Consider the following 17,487-nt stretch of genomic DNA (forward strand, 5'->3'; position numbering starts at 1 on the left):
GTGGTCGAAAACTACACTCCATTTGGACACTCCTACCTCCTCCTACCTATAAATATGTGCTCTCCTGGTCCAAATCCAGGTCCACACCCTAGCTTCTTCCTCCTCCCGCCGCTGGACATGTCCGTGCCGCCATCGGACGTGTCCGCCACCGCCCTCTGCCCAGCCACAATGCGCCACATCAGCCCCGTGCCTTCTCTCTCTCCTCCCCGCCGCCAGCCCCGGGCCGTAGCTGGTCCGTGCCGCCCCGCCCGGGATCTCCGTCGCCAAACCAGCGCCGCCCGCCGATGAGCGCCTCCGCCGCCTTCGCCTCGCCACCGCTCGCCTCGCCTCGCCTCGTGCTGCCGCCCTCGTCCGCCGCTTTCCGCGCCGGAGCACACCGCCTCCGCCTCTCCGCCTCGGCTCACTGTCGTCCCGCCGCCTCCGCGTCGCACCACCGCCCGCCGCCATCTCCTAGTCGTCCTCGCCATCGTGGGCACCAACTCCGGAGAAATTCCGGCCGGATCCGGATCAGGACCAGATCCACCGGTCCCCGATCCAAACGCCTTCGTCCATGCCCGCACCGCTTCGTCCCAGAACGTCTCCGTCCATGTTTTCGCGCGGTATAATTTTCTCTAAGTCCCTGGATCTGTAACATTTTTAGGCCCTGTTCATTGCATCACAACTTCATCACCGTACCTCCGTTTAATGCGAATAATATATCAAAATGTTCACCATGCTGTGCTCTTCATTTCATTCCATTGTGACATGCTTCTTTGAGTCCATCCTGATGCCCAAATCGTTGATAAAAGAGTGCTATAAATTGTTAGGTGTTGTTACTTAGCAGATTATGATGATTTGTCTTTTTTGCCACTTTTGATGGGTGCTTCATATGAACATGAGCTCTATGTGTGTTTTGATCTATGTCATGCCTTATTTATATAGGTGTTTGCCATGCATTTTTTTGATCAATGTGGTGACTAGCACAAGCATGCAAAGTAGCCTTCATGATATTGCTGATTTCAGGGACTTAGGATTTTACTAAGTCTTTGCTCTGCTGTTATTTTTATGCCATGTAAACATGATGCTACAGTGAGATCCATGCTTGTTTTGAGTTTCTTAAGTAAGAATGATTTGGACATATGGTTGTGCTCTATCCATACATGTCCCTGTTTGCAATTATGGAGTGCCCTAGCATGTCTTAATCTTGCTCTACTTTTGCTATAAAATGTTCCTGGCAGATTGTTTACATGTTAATCAATTTTGCCGTGGTTGTTGTAGTTGATTCATGCATGCTATGAACTTGTTCTTGCCATGGTTAGCTTCATGGACATGTCTTCTTGCTGGTAGTATGCTTATCTTGTCATGCAATGCTTTGTGATGAGTGATTTGTGATTGCAAAGATGCCTTCGTAATTCTGTTTATGCCATGCTCTGTTTTCTGCTAAGTCTGAAACTGTAATAAAACTTGCTATGTTTACATGGGTGCCATCTTATCTTCTGTGCCTTTTTGGCTCATGGTCATTAAGGGACTTTTGTTGTATGCATTTATTAGTTTCATGCCATGCCTTTGTTTACTATGATCTGTTTCTGTAGCATGTTGTTTGCTTGCTCTAAATATGACTTCCTGATGTTAATTCCTGGCATGTTAGTATTTTCACTAAGTTTGTGATGCTGATATCTTTTGCACTTTTGCCATGCTTGTTTGAACCTGTTCTTGTGTGATTTAGCCATAGCTCAGTGTTCATGTTTTGTCAAGCATCTTGAGTAGATCACTACCATGTGCTTTGTTGTTATGTTGGACTGCAGTAGCTTAGTTTCTTGTTGCGTTCTAGGTGGTATTGTGCTGTTAATCGCAGAATTGTGCCATTCTTGTTTTGCTTGCCATTTGCAAACCGTGCATCCGATTCCAGTGATCTTTATATCAATTTTGACCAAAATCATCTCATCTTTCCAGTGGCACTCTTGGATTGCCAAGTTGATGCCTGGTTCAATCCTTCCCTTCCGAAGCACGCTTATGCATTGCATATCACATCCCGCATGTCATGCCATGTTTTGCATCATGTTGCTTGCGCATTGCACCGTGATTGATTGTTGGGCCTTTGCTTGTGTTCTTGCCTTGGGTAGATCTGGGAGACGAGTACGTGATCGAGGAACCTGTTGAGTATGCTTACAAGGATCAAGTTTTCGTCAACTCTGAGAACATTGCAGGCAAGATGACCATACCCTCGAAATCACTTCTATCTTTGCTTGCTAGTTGCTCGCTATATTGCTATGCCGCGATACCCACCACTTGCTTTATCATGCCTCCCGTATTTCCATGTCAAGCCACTAACCCACCTTTCCTAGCAAACCGTTGTTTGGCTATGTTATCGCTTTGCTCAGCCCCTCTTATAGCGTGGCTAGTTGCATGCGAAGATGAAGTTTGTTCCTTGTTTGGAACATGGATTTTAGTTGGGATATCATTATTATATCTTGTTTACTTTAATGCATCTATATACTTGGTAAAGGGTGGAAGGCTTGGCCTTATGCCTGGTGCTTTTTCCACTCTTGCCGCCCTAGTTTCCGTCATACTGGTGTTATGTTCCTTGATTTTGCGTTCCTTAGGTGGTTGGGTGTTATGGGAACCCCTTGACAGTTCGCCTTGAATAAAACTCCTCCAGCAAGGCCCAACCTTGGTTTTACCATTTGCCACCTAAGCCATTTTCCCTTGGGTTTCACGGACTCAAGGGTCATCTTTATTTTTAACCCCCGGGCCAGTGCTCCTCTGAGTGTTGGTCCAAACTGGGCGATGTCCGGCGCCCCCCTGGGCAACCAGGGTTTATGCCAACCCGACGTCTTGCCCATCGGGTGTGCCCTGAGTACGAGATACGTGCGACTCCTATGGGGATTTGTCGGCACATCGGGTGGCTTTGCTGGTCTTGTTTTACCATTGTCGAAATGTCTTGTAACCGGGATTTCGAGTCTGATCGGGTATTCCTAGGAGAAGGAATATCCTTCGTTGACCGTCAGAGCTTGTGATGGGCTAAGTTGGGACACCCCTGCAGTGTTTTGAACTTTCGAAAGCCGTGCCCGCGGTTATGGGCAGATGGGAATTTGTTAATATCTGGTTGTAGAAAATTTGACACTTAACTTAATTAAAATGAATCAACCGCGTGTGTAGCCGTGATGGTCTCTTTTCAGCGGAGTCCGGGAAGAGAACACGGTCTCGTGTTATGCTTGAACGTAAGTAGCTTTAGGATCACTTCTTGATCACTATTAGCTTCTCGACCGTGCTTTGCTTCTCTTCCCGCTCTCTTTTGCGTACGTTAGCCACCATATATGCTTAGTGCTTTGCTGCAGCTCCACCTCACTACCCCTTTCCTACCTTTAAGATTAAATAGTTTTGATCGCGAGGATGTGAGATTGCTGAGTCGCCGTGACTCACAGATACTTCCAAACAGATGTAGGTGCCGATGATGCCAGTGCAGGGGACGCTATCGAACTCAAGTGGGAGTTCGATGAGGATTCCGGCCGTTACTATGTTTCTTTTCCGGATGATCAGTAGAGGAGCCCAGTTGGGACGATCGGGGATCTAGCATTTGGGGTGGTCTTTCTTTATTTTGGTTCCATAGTCGGACCTTGATTGTATTCTGGATGACGTATGATATATTTATGTATTGTGTGAAGTGGCGATTGTAAGCCGAATCTTTATCCCTTTCTTATTCAGTACATGGGATGTGTAAAGATTACCCCTCTTGCGACATTCCTACCATGCGGCTATGCCTCTAAGTCGTGCCCCGACACGTGGGAGATATAGCTGCATTGTGGGTGTTACAAGTTGGTACAAAGCCTTCCCTGACTTAGGAGCCTCCTTCTTGATCGAATCGCTGACGTTGTTGAGTCTAGTAAAAATGTTTTGAGTCTTAGGATTACATATATCGGAGAGTAGGATTCTTTTTACTTCCCAGTTCCTTCATCGCTCTGGTGAGGTCTCCTGGCGTAGAGTTTTGACTCTTCTCTCCTCAAATTTCACTAATTTTTTTAGGATCACGCGGGTATCTTGGAATCATTCCGATGGTTTTGTGAAGAGAACATTGTTCTTGGTGCCTCCTGACATTTAGGGGTTGTGGCAGTGTCCCGGGGAGTTGAGCTCCGAGGTATTGTTAGCACAATTTTATCGTTGCAGTTTTGGAACACCTGAGTTCGCCGACATCACAAATCTCTTTTATGCAGTTGTTGGTGAGATAACCTCGACGCCACCCAGTACTGGGGCAGGAGTTCGGGATTATTGCCATAACTCGTATAACGGATGCTTTTCGAAGGTTGAGGTAAATGATTTCCAAAGGTTTCTTGGTTATGTGTTGAAGGATGCATACAGCTGGATGTAGGATTTGCTAGTTTTGGGTGAGACATTATGCTTCCCCTGTATCCCCAACACCCGATTGCATAACCAGAAAGTTTCGGGAGTTTATAAGTGGGAATTCAAGTATCTCGTAGGATATCTTTCCAACAGACACATGTTACGATATGGGATCTATCATATGTTTGTTTCCGGCTTATTTTGCAAGCCAATCCTTTGTTTGTTTTGAGTTGTGGTATTCGAGTTGCTTCGAAGTCAAATGTTGATTCCATACCTTCCCTAAGCGGTGTTCTCATACTTCTATGTGAATACCAATCCTTCTTGATCATCGAGATTGTCATGTCAATCATTTTCAACTGGCGTGTTTCTCTTCAAGCGGATCCGATCATTTCAACATCCGCAAGATCAAATATTAGTTCTTCTCAACGGTGCTCATTTCTTCCGTCCCAAGCTGCCTTTGTTTTCTCACCCTCCCACCCTTTTCCTTCAAGGATTCAGATTTCTTAATCAACTATCATGTTATTGATGAGAAGTCTCTCCATTCTTTTCTGTCAATGTTCTTACCCGGTGGTTCTCTTGAAGATGCTCTACAAGTTCATCATTATTCGTTCTCTTTCTTCTCCGATGGATTCAAGCCAAACTTTGTCGATCATATCCTTCTCATGTTTCATATGTTTTCTCATGCCGGTGCACCTCTTATTCGTTCATCTCTCTCTATTCTTATCCAAAGTGCTGAAGATATCTCAGAAGATTCAAGTTTCCATTCTCAATTCGCTCCAGTTCTTTTGAGGATGTTATCTCATTCAAGCCATTCAATTCAACTGGTGCAATCTCCTTTTCAAGTAATCATTTCAACGGTGTTTCTCTTGAGTGGTCCCTAACCCACAGGTCTTTTCCCAGGATCTTACTTGGCTCTTCTAATTTTTCTCAGAGTTACCCTCAAATTCTTCTCCAAGTTTGACGTAAGAATGACGTGTCATCAGTCAAATGCCTTCTCCAAGATCTTTCACATTCTTTTCATCATTGGTTCAACCTTTCTATTTCTTCATTCCGGAGTGTCTCAACAATTCATGGTGGTGTTTCTCATCGTCATTCTCAACACTTGAAGACCAAAGAAGAGTTTCCCTCAAATCTTGGTCCGTCCTCTCGAAGTTGCGTAGTTCAAGCTTGATGCCATCCTCTCATAATTGTTTTTGATTGTGAGAATTCCTTTCACCTATCCGGAGCAAATTCAAGATTCTTTTCAGTTTGATTCTCCGAAGGCCAAGATTTTGGGTTTATTCATCCTCAGCTTTCAGCTATTGTTCTCCAAATCTTACAGGTGCATCATTCAAATATTCGCTAATCAGCTCGGGATCTCTTCGTTCACTTGCATCTAAATTCCCTCAAGTATCATCTTTCGTTTTCCAATTCTTCCCGGTAAATTGTGCTTTTGCTATTTTCATGTTCAATTCTTATGGTGGTTCGTTCAAGAGTTCTTCTCCTTCGTTAACATACAGATTCATTCATTCTTTCAAATCCCACTGGTGGATCGTTGAAGACCTTCTCAAGTTTGTGCCATATCTATCTTAATCCTTTCTACGAGAATAAGTAGTATGCAAAATCCATTGTTTGTCATCAATTTAATTGGTGGGATGGACATAATGTAATTCTTATTCTTGTTTCATTGAGTAAATTCAATTCCTTATTCCGCAGGTTCATCAAAATTCCTGATTTCATTTGTTCATCTTTCTTTCCGAAGTTCGAAGTTTTCTCGGTTTTATCATCGTGAAGCTTCATCTAATCATTGCAAGGACTCTCTGAGAGTTCTTTTCAACTTTACTTTTCGATTGATAATTCTTTTATTACCGGAGTTCTTCATGGAGGCTCTACATGGTGGTTCGTCAATGATTCCTTTCATTCTTCATTTGTCCTCAAGATTTCTCTCGAAGTTAAGATCCGCCAAGCTATACTCTCAAATAAACATGGTGTTCAACACATGTTTTATTTTGAGAATTTCAAGCATGCTTCATCTTGCATTCTAAAGTGCAATTCGTTCTACCTTATCTTTTGAGATGGTGTTATGTCATCCTTGACAGTTTCCTTCATGTTTCATGGGTGATAAGTTGTCAGGAATGAGATATTTAAACCAATCAATATATTCATTGGAGTTATCTTGGGTTATATTTCACCTAAAGCTTTCCCTAAGGATTGTTGCTATTTATGGTGCTCATAAACGACCCAAGTTATTCATTTATCCTTCGGGTGAAATACGCTTCTCGTCTCCTTGTTGATATAAATCCAATCTATTGTTTCCGTAGTGGCAGAATTTTGCCTCAATGTTGAGAAGTTTTCCATAATCCCACTACAAGCTTACTCTTTTCGTTGTTGGTTTTCCAACAACTTCGTTATAATTTTCTTGGAAGGGTGTTTTCCAAGCTCATTTGTGGCAGAAGTTGTCATTTTCTCCTATGTTCTATTGTTTCAACGATCGACCTTCTATTCTTTCTTCCGGAGGCATTGTGATGTTGCTCTTTTCTCTCATCATCTCGAATTGTGAGGACTGTGTTCTCGTCGTGCTTATCCATTTAACCGGTGTGTCGTGCCCTCTTTTCAAGTTCTTCCCATTTTGTCAAGTTTTACCTCCCTTCTCAACCGGAGTGTTGTGTCATCTCTTCAAGTTCTTTTCATCTTATCAAGTTTCGTATCACTTTTCAACCGGATGCTGCCCGAATTTGTTCTTCCTTGTTCCTCTTTCCTAACGGAGTGTTTTCAACTTCGATCATCTCCGTTGTATTCTTTCCTTCAAGTTGTTCAACCTCTCGAGGTTCTTTGGTTTCACTCGTTTGTCAAAGAAGAAACTTTGTTTTACCTCTTCCTCTTCCGTTTTCCCCTCCGGTGCCATCCTAGATCTCGGGACGAGATCCTCTCATAGTGGTGGAGTGTTGTAACACCCTAGATACAACTTTCCATATTTGTAACTCCGACTCTTGCCTTTTCCGGAGATGCGATATGATTTTCCCTTCGTGGTTGGGTTTTGTCTTCCGTTTTGCATTTTCGTTCATGTCATGCATTTCATATCATGTCATCATGGGCATCTCTTTTGCACACGTGTTCGTCTTTTGCATCCGAGCATTTTCCCCGCTGTCCATTTTGCATCCCGTCACTCCTACGTGCACCGGTGTGCCCCTTTTGTCTCTTTTCGTGTGCGGGTATTAAACATTCTCGGAATGGACCGAGATTTGCCAAGTGGCCTTGGTACACCACCGGTACCGCGTGTCAAATTTTGTGTCATTTGGAGTCCGTTTGATACTCCAACGGTTAACCGGGGAACCGTAAAGGCCTCGTGTGTGTTGCAGCCTAACACCCCTCCAAAACGGCCCAATAACCCATCCAAACCTCTCCCATGTCCTCCGCCACCGGATCACGATCGCCTGGTCGAAAACTACACTCCATTTGGACACTCCTACCTCCTCCCACCTATAAATATGTTCTCTCCCCATCCAAATCCGGGTCCAAACCCTAGCTTCTTCCTTCTCCCACCGTCGGACATGTCTGCGCCGCCATCGGACGTGTCCGCCACCGCCCTCTGGCCAACCACAACGCGCCATGTCAGCCCCGCGCCTTCTCTCTCTCTCCTCCCCACCGCCAGTCCCGCAGGGGCCAGAGGGCGGCCCGCCCCGGGCCGCAGCTGGGCCACGCTGCCCCGCGCCTCCCCGTCCGGGATATCCGCCCGCCGACGCGTGCCTCTGCCGGCTTCGCCTCGCCTCGCGGCGCCGCCCTCGCCCGCCGCTCGCCGCGCCGGAGCGTGCCGCCGCCGCCTCTCCGCCTCGCTTCGCCGTCGCCCCGCCGCCTCCGCTTCGCACCACCGCGTGCCGCCGCCTTCTAGTTGTCCTCGCCATCGCCGGCGCCAACTCCGGCGAAATTCCGGCCGGATCCGGATCGATACCAGATCCACCGGTCCCCGATCCAAACGCCTTCGCCCGTCCCCGCACCGCTCCGTCCCGGAACGTCTCGGTCCTGGATCTGTAACATTTTCAGGCCCTGTTCATTGCATAGTAACTTCATCACCGTAGCTCCATTTCATGTGCATAATATATCAAAATGTTCATGATGATGTGCTCTTCATTTTGTTCCATTGTGACATGCTTGTTTAAGTCCATCTTGATTCCCAAATCGTTGATTGAAGAGTGCTATAAAATGTTAGGTGCTGTTACTTAGCAGATTATGATGATTTGTCATTTTTGCCACTTTTGATGGGTGCTTCATATGAACATGAGCTCTACATGTGTTTTGATATATGTCATGCCTTATTTATAGAGGTGTTTTCCATGTATTTTTGTGATCAATGTGGTGACTAGCACAAACATGCAAAGTAGCCTTAGTGATATTGCTGATTTCAGGGACATGGGATTTTACTAAGTCTTTGTTCTTCTGTTAGTTTTATGCCATGTAAACGTGATGCTACAGTGAGATCCATGCTTGTTTTGAGTTGCTTCAGTAAGGATGATTTGGACATATGGTTGTGCTCTATCCATCCATGTCACTGTTTGCAATTATGGAGTGCCCTAGCATGTCTTAATCTTGCTCTACTTTTGCTATAAAATGTTCCTGGAAGATTGTTTACATGTTAATCAATTTTGCCGTGGTTGTTGTAGTTGATCCATGCATGCTATGAACTTGATCTTTCCATGGTTAGCTTCATGAACATGTCTTATTGCTGGTAGTATGCTTATCTTGTCATGCAATGCTTTGTGATGAGTGATTTGCGCTCGCAAAGATGCCTTCGTAATTCTGTTTATGCCATGCTCTGTTTTCTGTTAAGTCTGAAACTGCAATAAAACTTGCTATGTTTACATGGGTGCCATCTTATCTTCTGTGCCTTTTTGGCTCATGGTCAGTAAGGGACTTTTGTTCTATGTATTTATTAGTTTCATGCCATGCCTTTGTTTGCTATGATCTGTTCCTGTAGCATGTTGTTTGCTTGCTCTAAACATGGCTTCCTGATGTTAATTCCTGGCATGTTAGTATTTTCACTAAGTTTGTGATGCTGATATCTTTTGCACTTTTGCCATGCTTGTTTGAACCTGTTGTCATGCTTGTGTGATTTAGCCGTAGCTCAGTGTTCATGTTTTGTCAAGCTTCTTGAGTAGATCACTGCCATGTGCTTTGTTGTTATGTTGGAGTGCAGTAGCTTAGTTTCTTGTTGCATTCTTGGTGGCATTGTGCTGTTAATCGCAGAATCGTGCCATTCTTGTTTTGCTTTCCATTTGCAAACCGTGCATCCGATTCCGGTGATCTTTATATCAATTTTGACCGAAATCATCTTATCTTTCTAGCGGCACTCTTGGTTTGCCAAGTTGATGCCTGGTTCAATCCTTCCTATCGTGGAGTTGTCACAACAGATGTCCTAGTGTGAGGACTTAGTCGTGAGGCCAACGCATCTATGTGGTAGCTTGAGAGGGGTTGAGCGGAATCGAGAGACGCAACACATGACAAGGATTTAGACAGCTTCAGGCCCCAGGAAACATCATCCGGTAATAGCCTTACATGCTGTTTGTGGCTAGATCTCATTATGATCACGAGGAAGTCACTGTAAACCGGCTCTCCCAGTTAACCCTAACCCTTTAAGATTGTTTCTTCTTCCTTGTCCCTCTTTGGGGAGCCCTGCCCCCGCTTATATAAGTTGAAGGGGAGGGTTACATGTAGAGTCCAACTCGGACTTAAGACTTAACTATTATGACTTCTCTTCATGGGCTTCTTAACATCTTGGGCTTCATAACGTCTCGGGCTTCATAACTCCTGGCAACCTAGTTATCACTGTCTGCCGGGTTATAACTGGTGCCAGTTTAAGATGGTCTGCCGGTTTATGATTGTCTGCTGAGTTATCATCTGACTTAACTCCTGTCTTAATTGTCAGCCAGTTTAACAACCTGCCGGTTTACCGTCTGGGTTAACTGCCTGTTTTACCTATCTGTCTTAACTGTTAGCCGGTTTAACAACCTGCCGGTTTACCGTCTAACTTAACACCAACCGGTTTACCACCTGCCTTAACACCTGCCAGTTTACCACCCGCCGGTTTACCGTCCGTCGTAGTCATCTGTCTTAACTGTCAGTCGGTTTACTAAGTCCCAGCCGGGTTATAACTCCGGCCGGATCATACCGCGGGGTATATCCCCGACATTAGCCCCCAGTTTAATTTGGATCTATCCATGTTAAACTGATCCGGATCATCCTTAAGTCCTTGTTACTTCCTTCTTCTATAAAATCCGGGTCAATAGGCGAGCTTCATAATCAATTTGCTGACATTGGTTCGTCACAGAGAAATATTGTGAAGAATAACTCCTTTGACTCAACTCCCAATGCTTAACAAAAATATTGATCTTTGAAATATTCATCTGATTTTCAGCCGGTTTAAGAATGTAGAACTTTGCCGGTTTAAGAATGTAGAACCTTGCCGGTTTACAAATATTGATGGCACTGGGTCATAATTGTAGTTAACATCAAGCTTGAAAATGTACCTCTTATATGCCTATCACTTGTAGCCCCCAAGTCTTAAGAAGGTAGCATAGCAACAACTTAAGACTTGCTTCAATATGAATGTCACAAGCTTTGAAGAAATCCAGGTTGTTCATCTCAATCACCAGTCAGAACCGAGTATTCCACATATGTAGCCCCCAAGTATCGGGTTGTCATGCTTGCAGCAATCTGGGACTTGAAATTGCCTTATGCTTATAAAAACTTCAACCAGTGTAGCCCCCAAGGGCCGGGTCATTATGCAATAATGAGCTGGGATTTTGTAAATATAATCATGTAGACTTTGAACAGCAACGTGTAGTCCCCAAGGGTTGGCTCAGTAAGATAATATTGAGTTGGGACTTTATATATATTTCATTGTGAATAACATTATATGATGTAACCCCCATCATGGGGCTTGAACCCACGTCCACAAGGTTAAGAGCCTTGTGCTTTACCAACTGAGCAGTGGACCCTTCAATATAATGGATTAAAAGCTTTGTACCTTGAATTGTTGACAGGAGCAATTGGTAGCCCCTAAGGGCCGGCTCATTACGATGTGATGAGTCAGGTCTTCAATAAGGTGAGCAAACAATGACTTTGCATTAGCCCCCAAGTGTCATGGTGCATGCTTGCAGCGACATGATACTTGTGTATTTGATGTAATCTTAACTTGAATAATATAGCCCCCAAGTGCCGGGTCGTAAGCCTGCAGCGACTCGGGACTATTCCTTCAATTGCAGAATAAATCATATCCATTGATAATATGATAGCCATTGCGCTAAAGCGACTTTGAAAACCTTAATCATAATACTGGTTATTGATAACCATAATAAAATCCAACCGTGTTGGCTATTAAAGATTTTGAATAATATAACCAGGTTTGAAAACCGATTCCTGCCATATAAACCGGTATATCCATGCACATATGATACATGCTATGATGATGTAATGATGATGCCACGTATGATGCAATATATGATGATGTATATGTATGATCAAGAGGGTTTAAGCTATAGTTCGGATACGACCAGAGCCCCCATGTATTCCTAATTGTGGCATTGTGCCGATCAAGAGGTGTAACTACGGTTCGAATACGACCAAGCCCCCAAGTGATTTCCCTAGTGCCCTTATGCCTATCAAGAGGTGTAACTATGGTTCGAACCCATAGCCCCCAAGTGATTTCCCTGGTAGCCTTATGCCTATCAAGGGGTGTAGCTATGGTTCGGATACGACCAAGCCCCCAAGTGATTTCCCTGGTGCCCTTATGCTGATCTAGAGGGTATAAGCTATGGTTCAGATATGACCAGAGCCCCCAAGTGATTTCCCTGGTGGCTTTAAGCCTATCAAGAGGTGTGACTATGGTTCGAACATAGCCCCCAAGTGATATTGTGAGCTGTGCTCAAGGGATACCCATGTTTGAGCTGTGTTGTGCAGCAGACTCTCTTTGACCCCTTATGATAATATTGGCTTGATAGCCGGATTACCGAAATAATCAAAGCTGTGCTCTTATGATAATACTGATAATATTGGCATGATAGCCGGAATCAATAGGGTAGTAATGCTAGGTTTTCTTTGGTGAATACACCTATGTTTGAATAGGAAGCCTCCAAACGATATTGTGAGCTGTGCTCAAGGGGCACCTATGTTTGAGTTGTGCTCTTGCAACAAACTCTCTTTGGTCCCCTTAACTTTTCCTGAGAACTCGAACTTGCGAGAGATTATTCTTTTGAACCGGAAATTGTTAAACCGGATACTGAGAGCTTCAAAGCTTTGCGGGAGAGAACTTTCGCTCGAGCCGGATTATAAACCGGAATCCTTCTTTTTAAGCCGAAAAATTGACGGCCTGATTTGTTAGGATAGAAAATATCCACTGCGGAGTTGATCATCACCACGGTGAAGCTGAAATCAACCACGGCCAAGTCGGCCGTGGGAGCAGACAGATGAATCGGCCGCGGAGCTGTAAACCGGTGCGGACGAGCAAGTTGTCCTCCGCGTTGTAAACCGGCGCGGACGCATGAACCGGAGGCGAGGGCGGACGGGCGAGTTGTCCGTGGCGTTGTAAGGTGGCGCGGACGGGCGAGTCGGCCGGCGCGTTGATGTAAACCGGACCGCGATACGCGTGTCCGTGAAGTTGCGCGGCACAGCCGAACGTGCCTCCGCGGTATAATACCACCCCTTTTTCTTTTAATAGCCGTCCTGCATAAAAATATTACAGGCTAGAGTAATTGTTTTTTGACAAAACAATATGCGCTAGTAAAATAAACTTAAATGGACATCACCTGATTTATTTGGACCACAGATGGTCCATACACAGATCCAAAATCATGCACAAAGGCACCAGCAATACGGATGTGTTGTTTACTTGATTCTCCATGAAGTATTATCAGCTCCTATTGATTGACTCCTCCACTGCGTGATTTCCCTTTTATTCATATGTAAATTAATAGTAGCTTCTAGGTACACGTAATGTGTATTATAATGCCAAAGCATGCCAGAACTTTTGTCCTTTTTTGCCTGACTCTGGTAATTACATGGGCAGTAACCACTTTTTCCACTGCGGCCTCAGAACCGGAAAAATATGCAAGCGTTTGAAACTATTCTTTCTTGCCTGGCTGACCTTCCCCCCCTGTGGCCTTGTCTAACAACGGTTCGGTGTATTGCAGCAGAGATACACCAACAGAAGCGTCCGGCGGCTCAGAAAACAACCATGGAATCCAAACCATACTCAAAAGCGTAAGCACAAAAGCGTTTTCTCTCCCGAGGGGCGACTCCCAGGGCGACTTAGGGTTCCGCTGGTCCGCCGCCGGCCACCTCCCCGGCGGCGGCGCGGGGGCCGGTGTTCTCTGTCCCAGGGCAGCGCCGGAAGGTGTCGTGGCTGGTTTCTTGTCCCAGGATGCTGCCGTGAGGTGCCATCGCTGGTTTTGTCTCTCTACTACGAGTTCTGCCGCCTTGCTGCTGGAATCCGTGATAGATCAATCTGTCTGTTCAATCGACTGGATCGGATGAACATCTCAAGCATGAGATTTTGAAGGTATCGTGAAGAAAGTTGTGCTCCAATCTATTCAGATTGGTTGCGTTTCTAGTGGTGGTGTTTTGGTACCTGGCCGCTGGGCGTGATTGTTTCAATTACCAAGGACGGAGCTCCGTGCTGGGGCTCGACCGGTTGCAATGAAAATATTATGTTGGAACTGCCGTGAGATGAGGAAGCCCGCGGCAGTTCGTGTACTCTTGGGGGTCCAAGGGCGGGTGAGGCCGGATGTGCTTTTTTTGTCTGAAGCTCATCTGTGTAAAGCTAAGGCAGAAAGGTTGAGGAGGAGACTCGGTTTTGATAGCTTGGCGGTAGAGGAAAGTGATGGAAGAAGCGGTGGTCTAGTGATGTTCTGGTACACAGGATTGGGAGTCACATCTTTTGAAGTTCAGGCTAATTACATTGACATCCGAATTAATGAAGCAAGTGTTAATGGGTGGCGCTTCACAGGTTTCTACGGAGAGCCGAGTGGAGAAAGGAAGCACTTGTCCTGGGATTACTTGAGGGAGTTACATGCAATGATAAATTTGCCGTGGCTAGTGGCAGGCGATTTCAACGAAATACTACATGCACACGAGAAGGACGGTGGAGTCGCAAGACCACAAAGAAGTATGCGAATGTTCAGTGATGCTTTGTCTGATTGTGGACTAGATGACCTTGGTTATACAGGCGACCTGTTCTCATGGCGTCGAGGCCACCTACGTGAGGGTTTGGATCGAGCAGTGGGGAATATGCAATGGGCAGACTTGTTCCCTGGTTTCGCTGTTTCAAATGAGGAGTTTGATAAATCTGATCACCGGCCGGTTCTTATTGATACCGATTTTAACCCGGGGGTGCAGCCTAGGGGGCCGTCAGGAACCCGCAAATTCGAGGCGCGGTGGCTAGCGGAGGAAGATATTGAAACAATCGTTCAAACTGCGTGGGAAAAGCACAAGGAGTTGGGCTCTGTGCCACTAGCGATCAGCACTGCAGATGTTCATGTGGCTCTTCATCGCTGGGATAGAGAGGTTCTTAAGGGACCTCGTAACAAACTCCGGGAGTTGCAGAAAGAATTAAACGTAGTACTCTTGGGACCACTATCAGATGAAGCAGTGGTTAAGCAACATGACCTACACTTGCAGATTGAAAAACTTCTAGAACAAGAAGAAATCTACTGGCTCCAACGGGGCCGGGCGGACTGGTTTACTAGGGGAAACAGGAATTCAGAGTTCTTCCATAGGGCGGCTAATGGCCGGCGGAAAAGAAATTTTATCAAGCGTCTCCAACGAGAAAATGGTGACTGGATAGAGGACCAGGATGATATTCGTACTCATGCTGCAGATTACTTCTCCTCTTTATTTACTACAGGTCAGCAAGCCTCGGACATGAATGTAATTGACAAAGTCAAACCAAGAGTAACAGATGCAATGAATGATGAACTAAACAAAGCATACACCCGAGAGGAGGTGAAGAAGGCCTTGTTCAACATAGGCGACCTAAAGGCCCCAGGTCCGGACGGTCTCCATGCAGTCTTTTATAAGAGGTTTTGGCATATCATTGGTGAGGATTTGATTGATGAAGTGCTCATTGCTGTTAACTCGAAGAAGATCCCTGAAGGATGGAATAACACCACTATTGTTCTTATCCCAAAGGTTGAAAATCCTACGGTTATAACCCAATTTCGGCCTATAAGTTTATGTAACGTTGTATACAAGGTGATTTCCAAACTTCTGGCTAACCGGCTGAAATATATTTTGTCTGAGATCATCTCACCAAACCAAAGTGCATTTGTTCCGGGACGCCTCATTACGGATAATTTTCTGGTGGCCTTTGAATCTTACCATGCGATAAAGAAGAAAACTACGGGCAAATATGGCACATGTGCAGTGAAGCTTGACATGCATAAGGCATATGATAGGGTGGAATGGAGTTTCTTGCACATGATTCTTCTACGTTTGGGCTTCACGGCAAATTGGGTGGACCTGATCATGGAGTGTGTCAGGTCGGTGACATACCAGGTACGGGTGAATAACGTGCTTACTGATTATTTTATTCCTTCGAGGGGGCTCAGACAAGGGGACCCCCTCTCCCCTTACTTGTTTTTGCTCTGTGCGGAAGGCCTTTCAAGTCTTTTATCGCATGAGGAGGAGTCTAGGAATTTATTGGGAGTTAAGGTGTGCAAAGACGCCCCCTCGGTGTCACATCTTCTTTTTGCTGATGATTCATTAATCTTGATGTGAGCAGACGCTACGAATGCAACTAGTCTTCGAAGAGCTCTAGATGATTATTGTACAGCTTCAGGTCAGATGGTGAGTGAGGCCAAGTCTACCATCTTTTTCAGTCCATGTACACCCGTTGAGACTAGGGTGGAGGTTTGTACCACCCTAAACATAATGGCAGAGGCGATTACAGACAAATACTTGGGGCTACCCCCAATTGTGGGTGTGGACCACTCTGATTGCTTCCAACATCTCATTGATAGAGTACTTAGCAGAATTAGAGGGTGGAAAGAGAAGTTACTATCTTATGGAGGAAGAGAGATTTTATTAAAGTCAATCATCCAGGCAATTCCATCTTACGCTATGTCAGTGTTTAAATTACCTAAACAGATATGCAGTGCTATAACTTCTGCCATGTCTAAATACTGGTGGGGTGATGATGACTTGAAAAAGCATATGCATTGGTTTGCCTGGTGGAAGATATGTGTACCGAAGGAGAGAGGTGGTATGGGATTCAGAGATTTACACTGCTTTAATTTGGCTCTCCTTGCTAAACAGTGTTGGAGGCTTCTATGTGAACCAGACTCTTTATGTGCTACAGTCTTGAGAGCAAAATATTTTCCTGAGGGTGATCTACTTAATTGCAGTCTTAAGAAGGGTAGCTCTTACACTTGGCAAAGTCTTTGGTATGGCATTCAAACTTTCAAGAGAGGGAATATATGGCGAGTAGGAGATGGGTCACAGATAAATATATGGGAGGACACATGGATACCAAGCAGCCCCACTCGAAAGGTTATGACACCTAGAGCTAACATTGTGATCACCAAGGTGTCTGAATTAATTGATGCGGATAACAGAGTGTGGGATGCACAGTTGATTCATGAGTTGTTTTGGCCAATTGATGCACAACGTATTCTGAATATCCCATTGGCTGTAGGGATGATGGAGGACTTTGTTTCTTGGCATTTACATAGGAGTGGATCATTTACGGTGAACTCGGCCTATCATGAAGAATGGGAGCACCAACATGGACGAAAGTTGAGGATGACTAACTCAATACAAGCCTGAAGTACTAGTCCAGTTTGGAGGACCGTTTGGAAATTGAATGTGCCATCAAAAGTAAAAATCCACGTGTGGAAAACTTTACTCGGAGCGATCCCATGTCAAGGAGTTCTTGCAAATAGACACATAATAACTAGTTCTCAATGCCCTTTGTGTAACTCAGATTGTGAGAGCTTTCGACATGCTCTCTTCCTATGCCCGCGTGTTCAACAAGTTTGGCGCCTTCTTGGTTTGGCATCAGTGGTTAACGAGGTTTGCATGATGGAAAGGGAGAGCGGCTCAGTTACGGCTGATCTGCTTATGTCCAAGAACCCAACGAAGGCGTTGGTCTGTGATGTCTAGCGCAATGACCTTGTTGCCACAGCGGTGTGGTATTTATGATGG

General features: G+C 45.2%; 1 protein-coding gene across 1 annotated transcript; it reads left to right on the plus strand.

Moving 5' to 3' along the window:
• Nucleotides 1-284: 284 nt before the first annotated feature.
• LOC147978832 (uncharacterized) lies at nt 285-16,648 on the plus strand. The gene is made up of 4 exons (XM_087514910.1): nt 285-468; nt 14,495-15,489; nt 16,432-16,505; nt 16,600-16,648. The coding sequence occupies exons 1-4, from the start codon at nt 285-287 to the stop codon at nt 16,646-16,648; spliced, it is 1,302 nt and encodes a 433-aa protein (XP_087371036.1).
• Nucleotides 16,649-17,487: the final 839 nt, after the last annotated feature.

This window comes from Triticum urartu, chromosome 3A (assembly GCF_056163025.1).
Source record: "Triticum urartu cultivar PI428250 chromosome 3A, HENAU_Tu73, whole genome shotgun sequence".
Classification (NCBI taxonomy): Eukaryota; Viridiplantae; Streptophyta; class Magnoliopsida; order Poales; family Poaceae; genus Triticum; species Triticum urartu.

Coding starts and splice junctions, on each gene's coding strand:
- LOC147978832 (XM_087514910.1), top strand. CDS start 285: ATGAGCGCCTCCGCCGCCTTCGCCTCGCCACCGCTCGCCTCGCCTCGC. Junction 469..14,494: donor TCCTAGTCGTCCTCGCCATC/GTGGGCACCAAC, acceptor ATTGTGGACTAG/ATGACCTTGGTTATACAGGC. Junction 15,490..16,431: donor CAAAGGTTGAAAATCCTACG/GTTATAACCCAA, acceptor TTACCTAAACAG/ATATGCAGTGCTATAACTTC.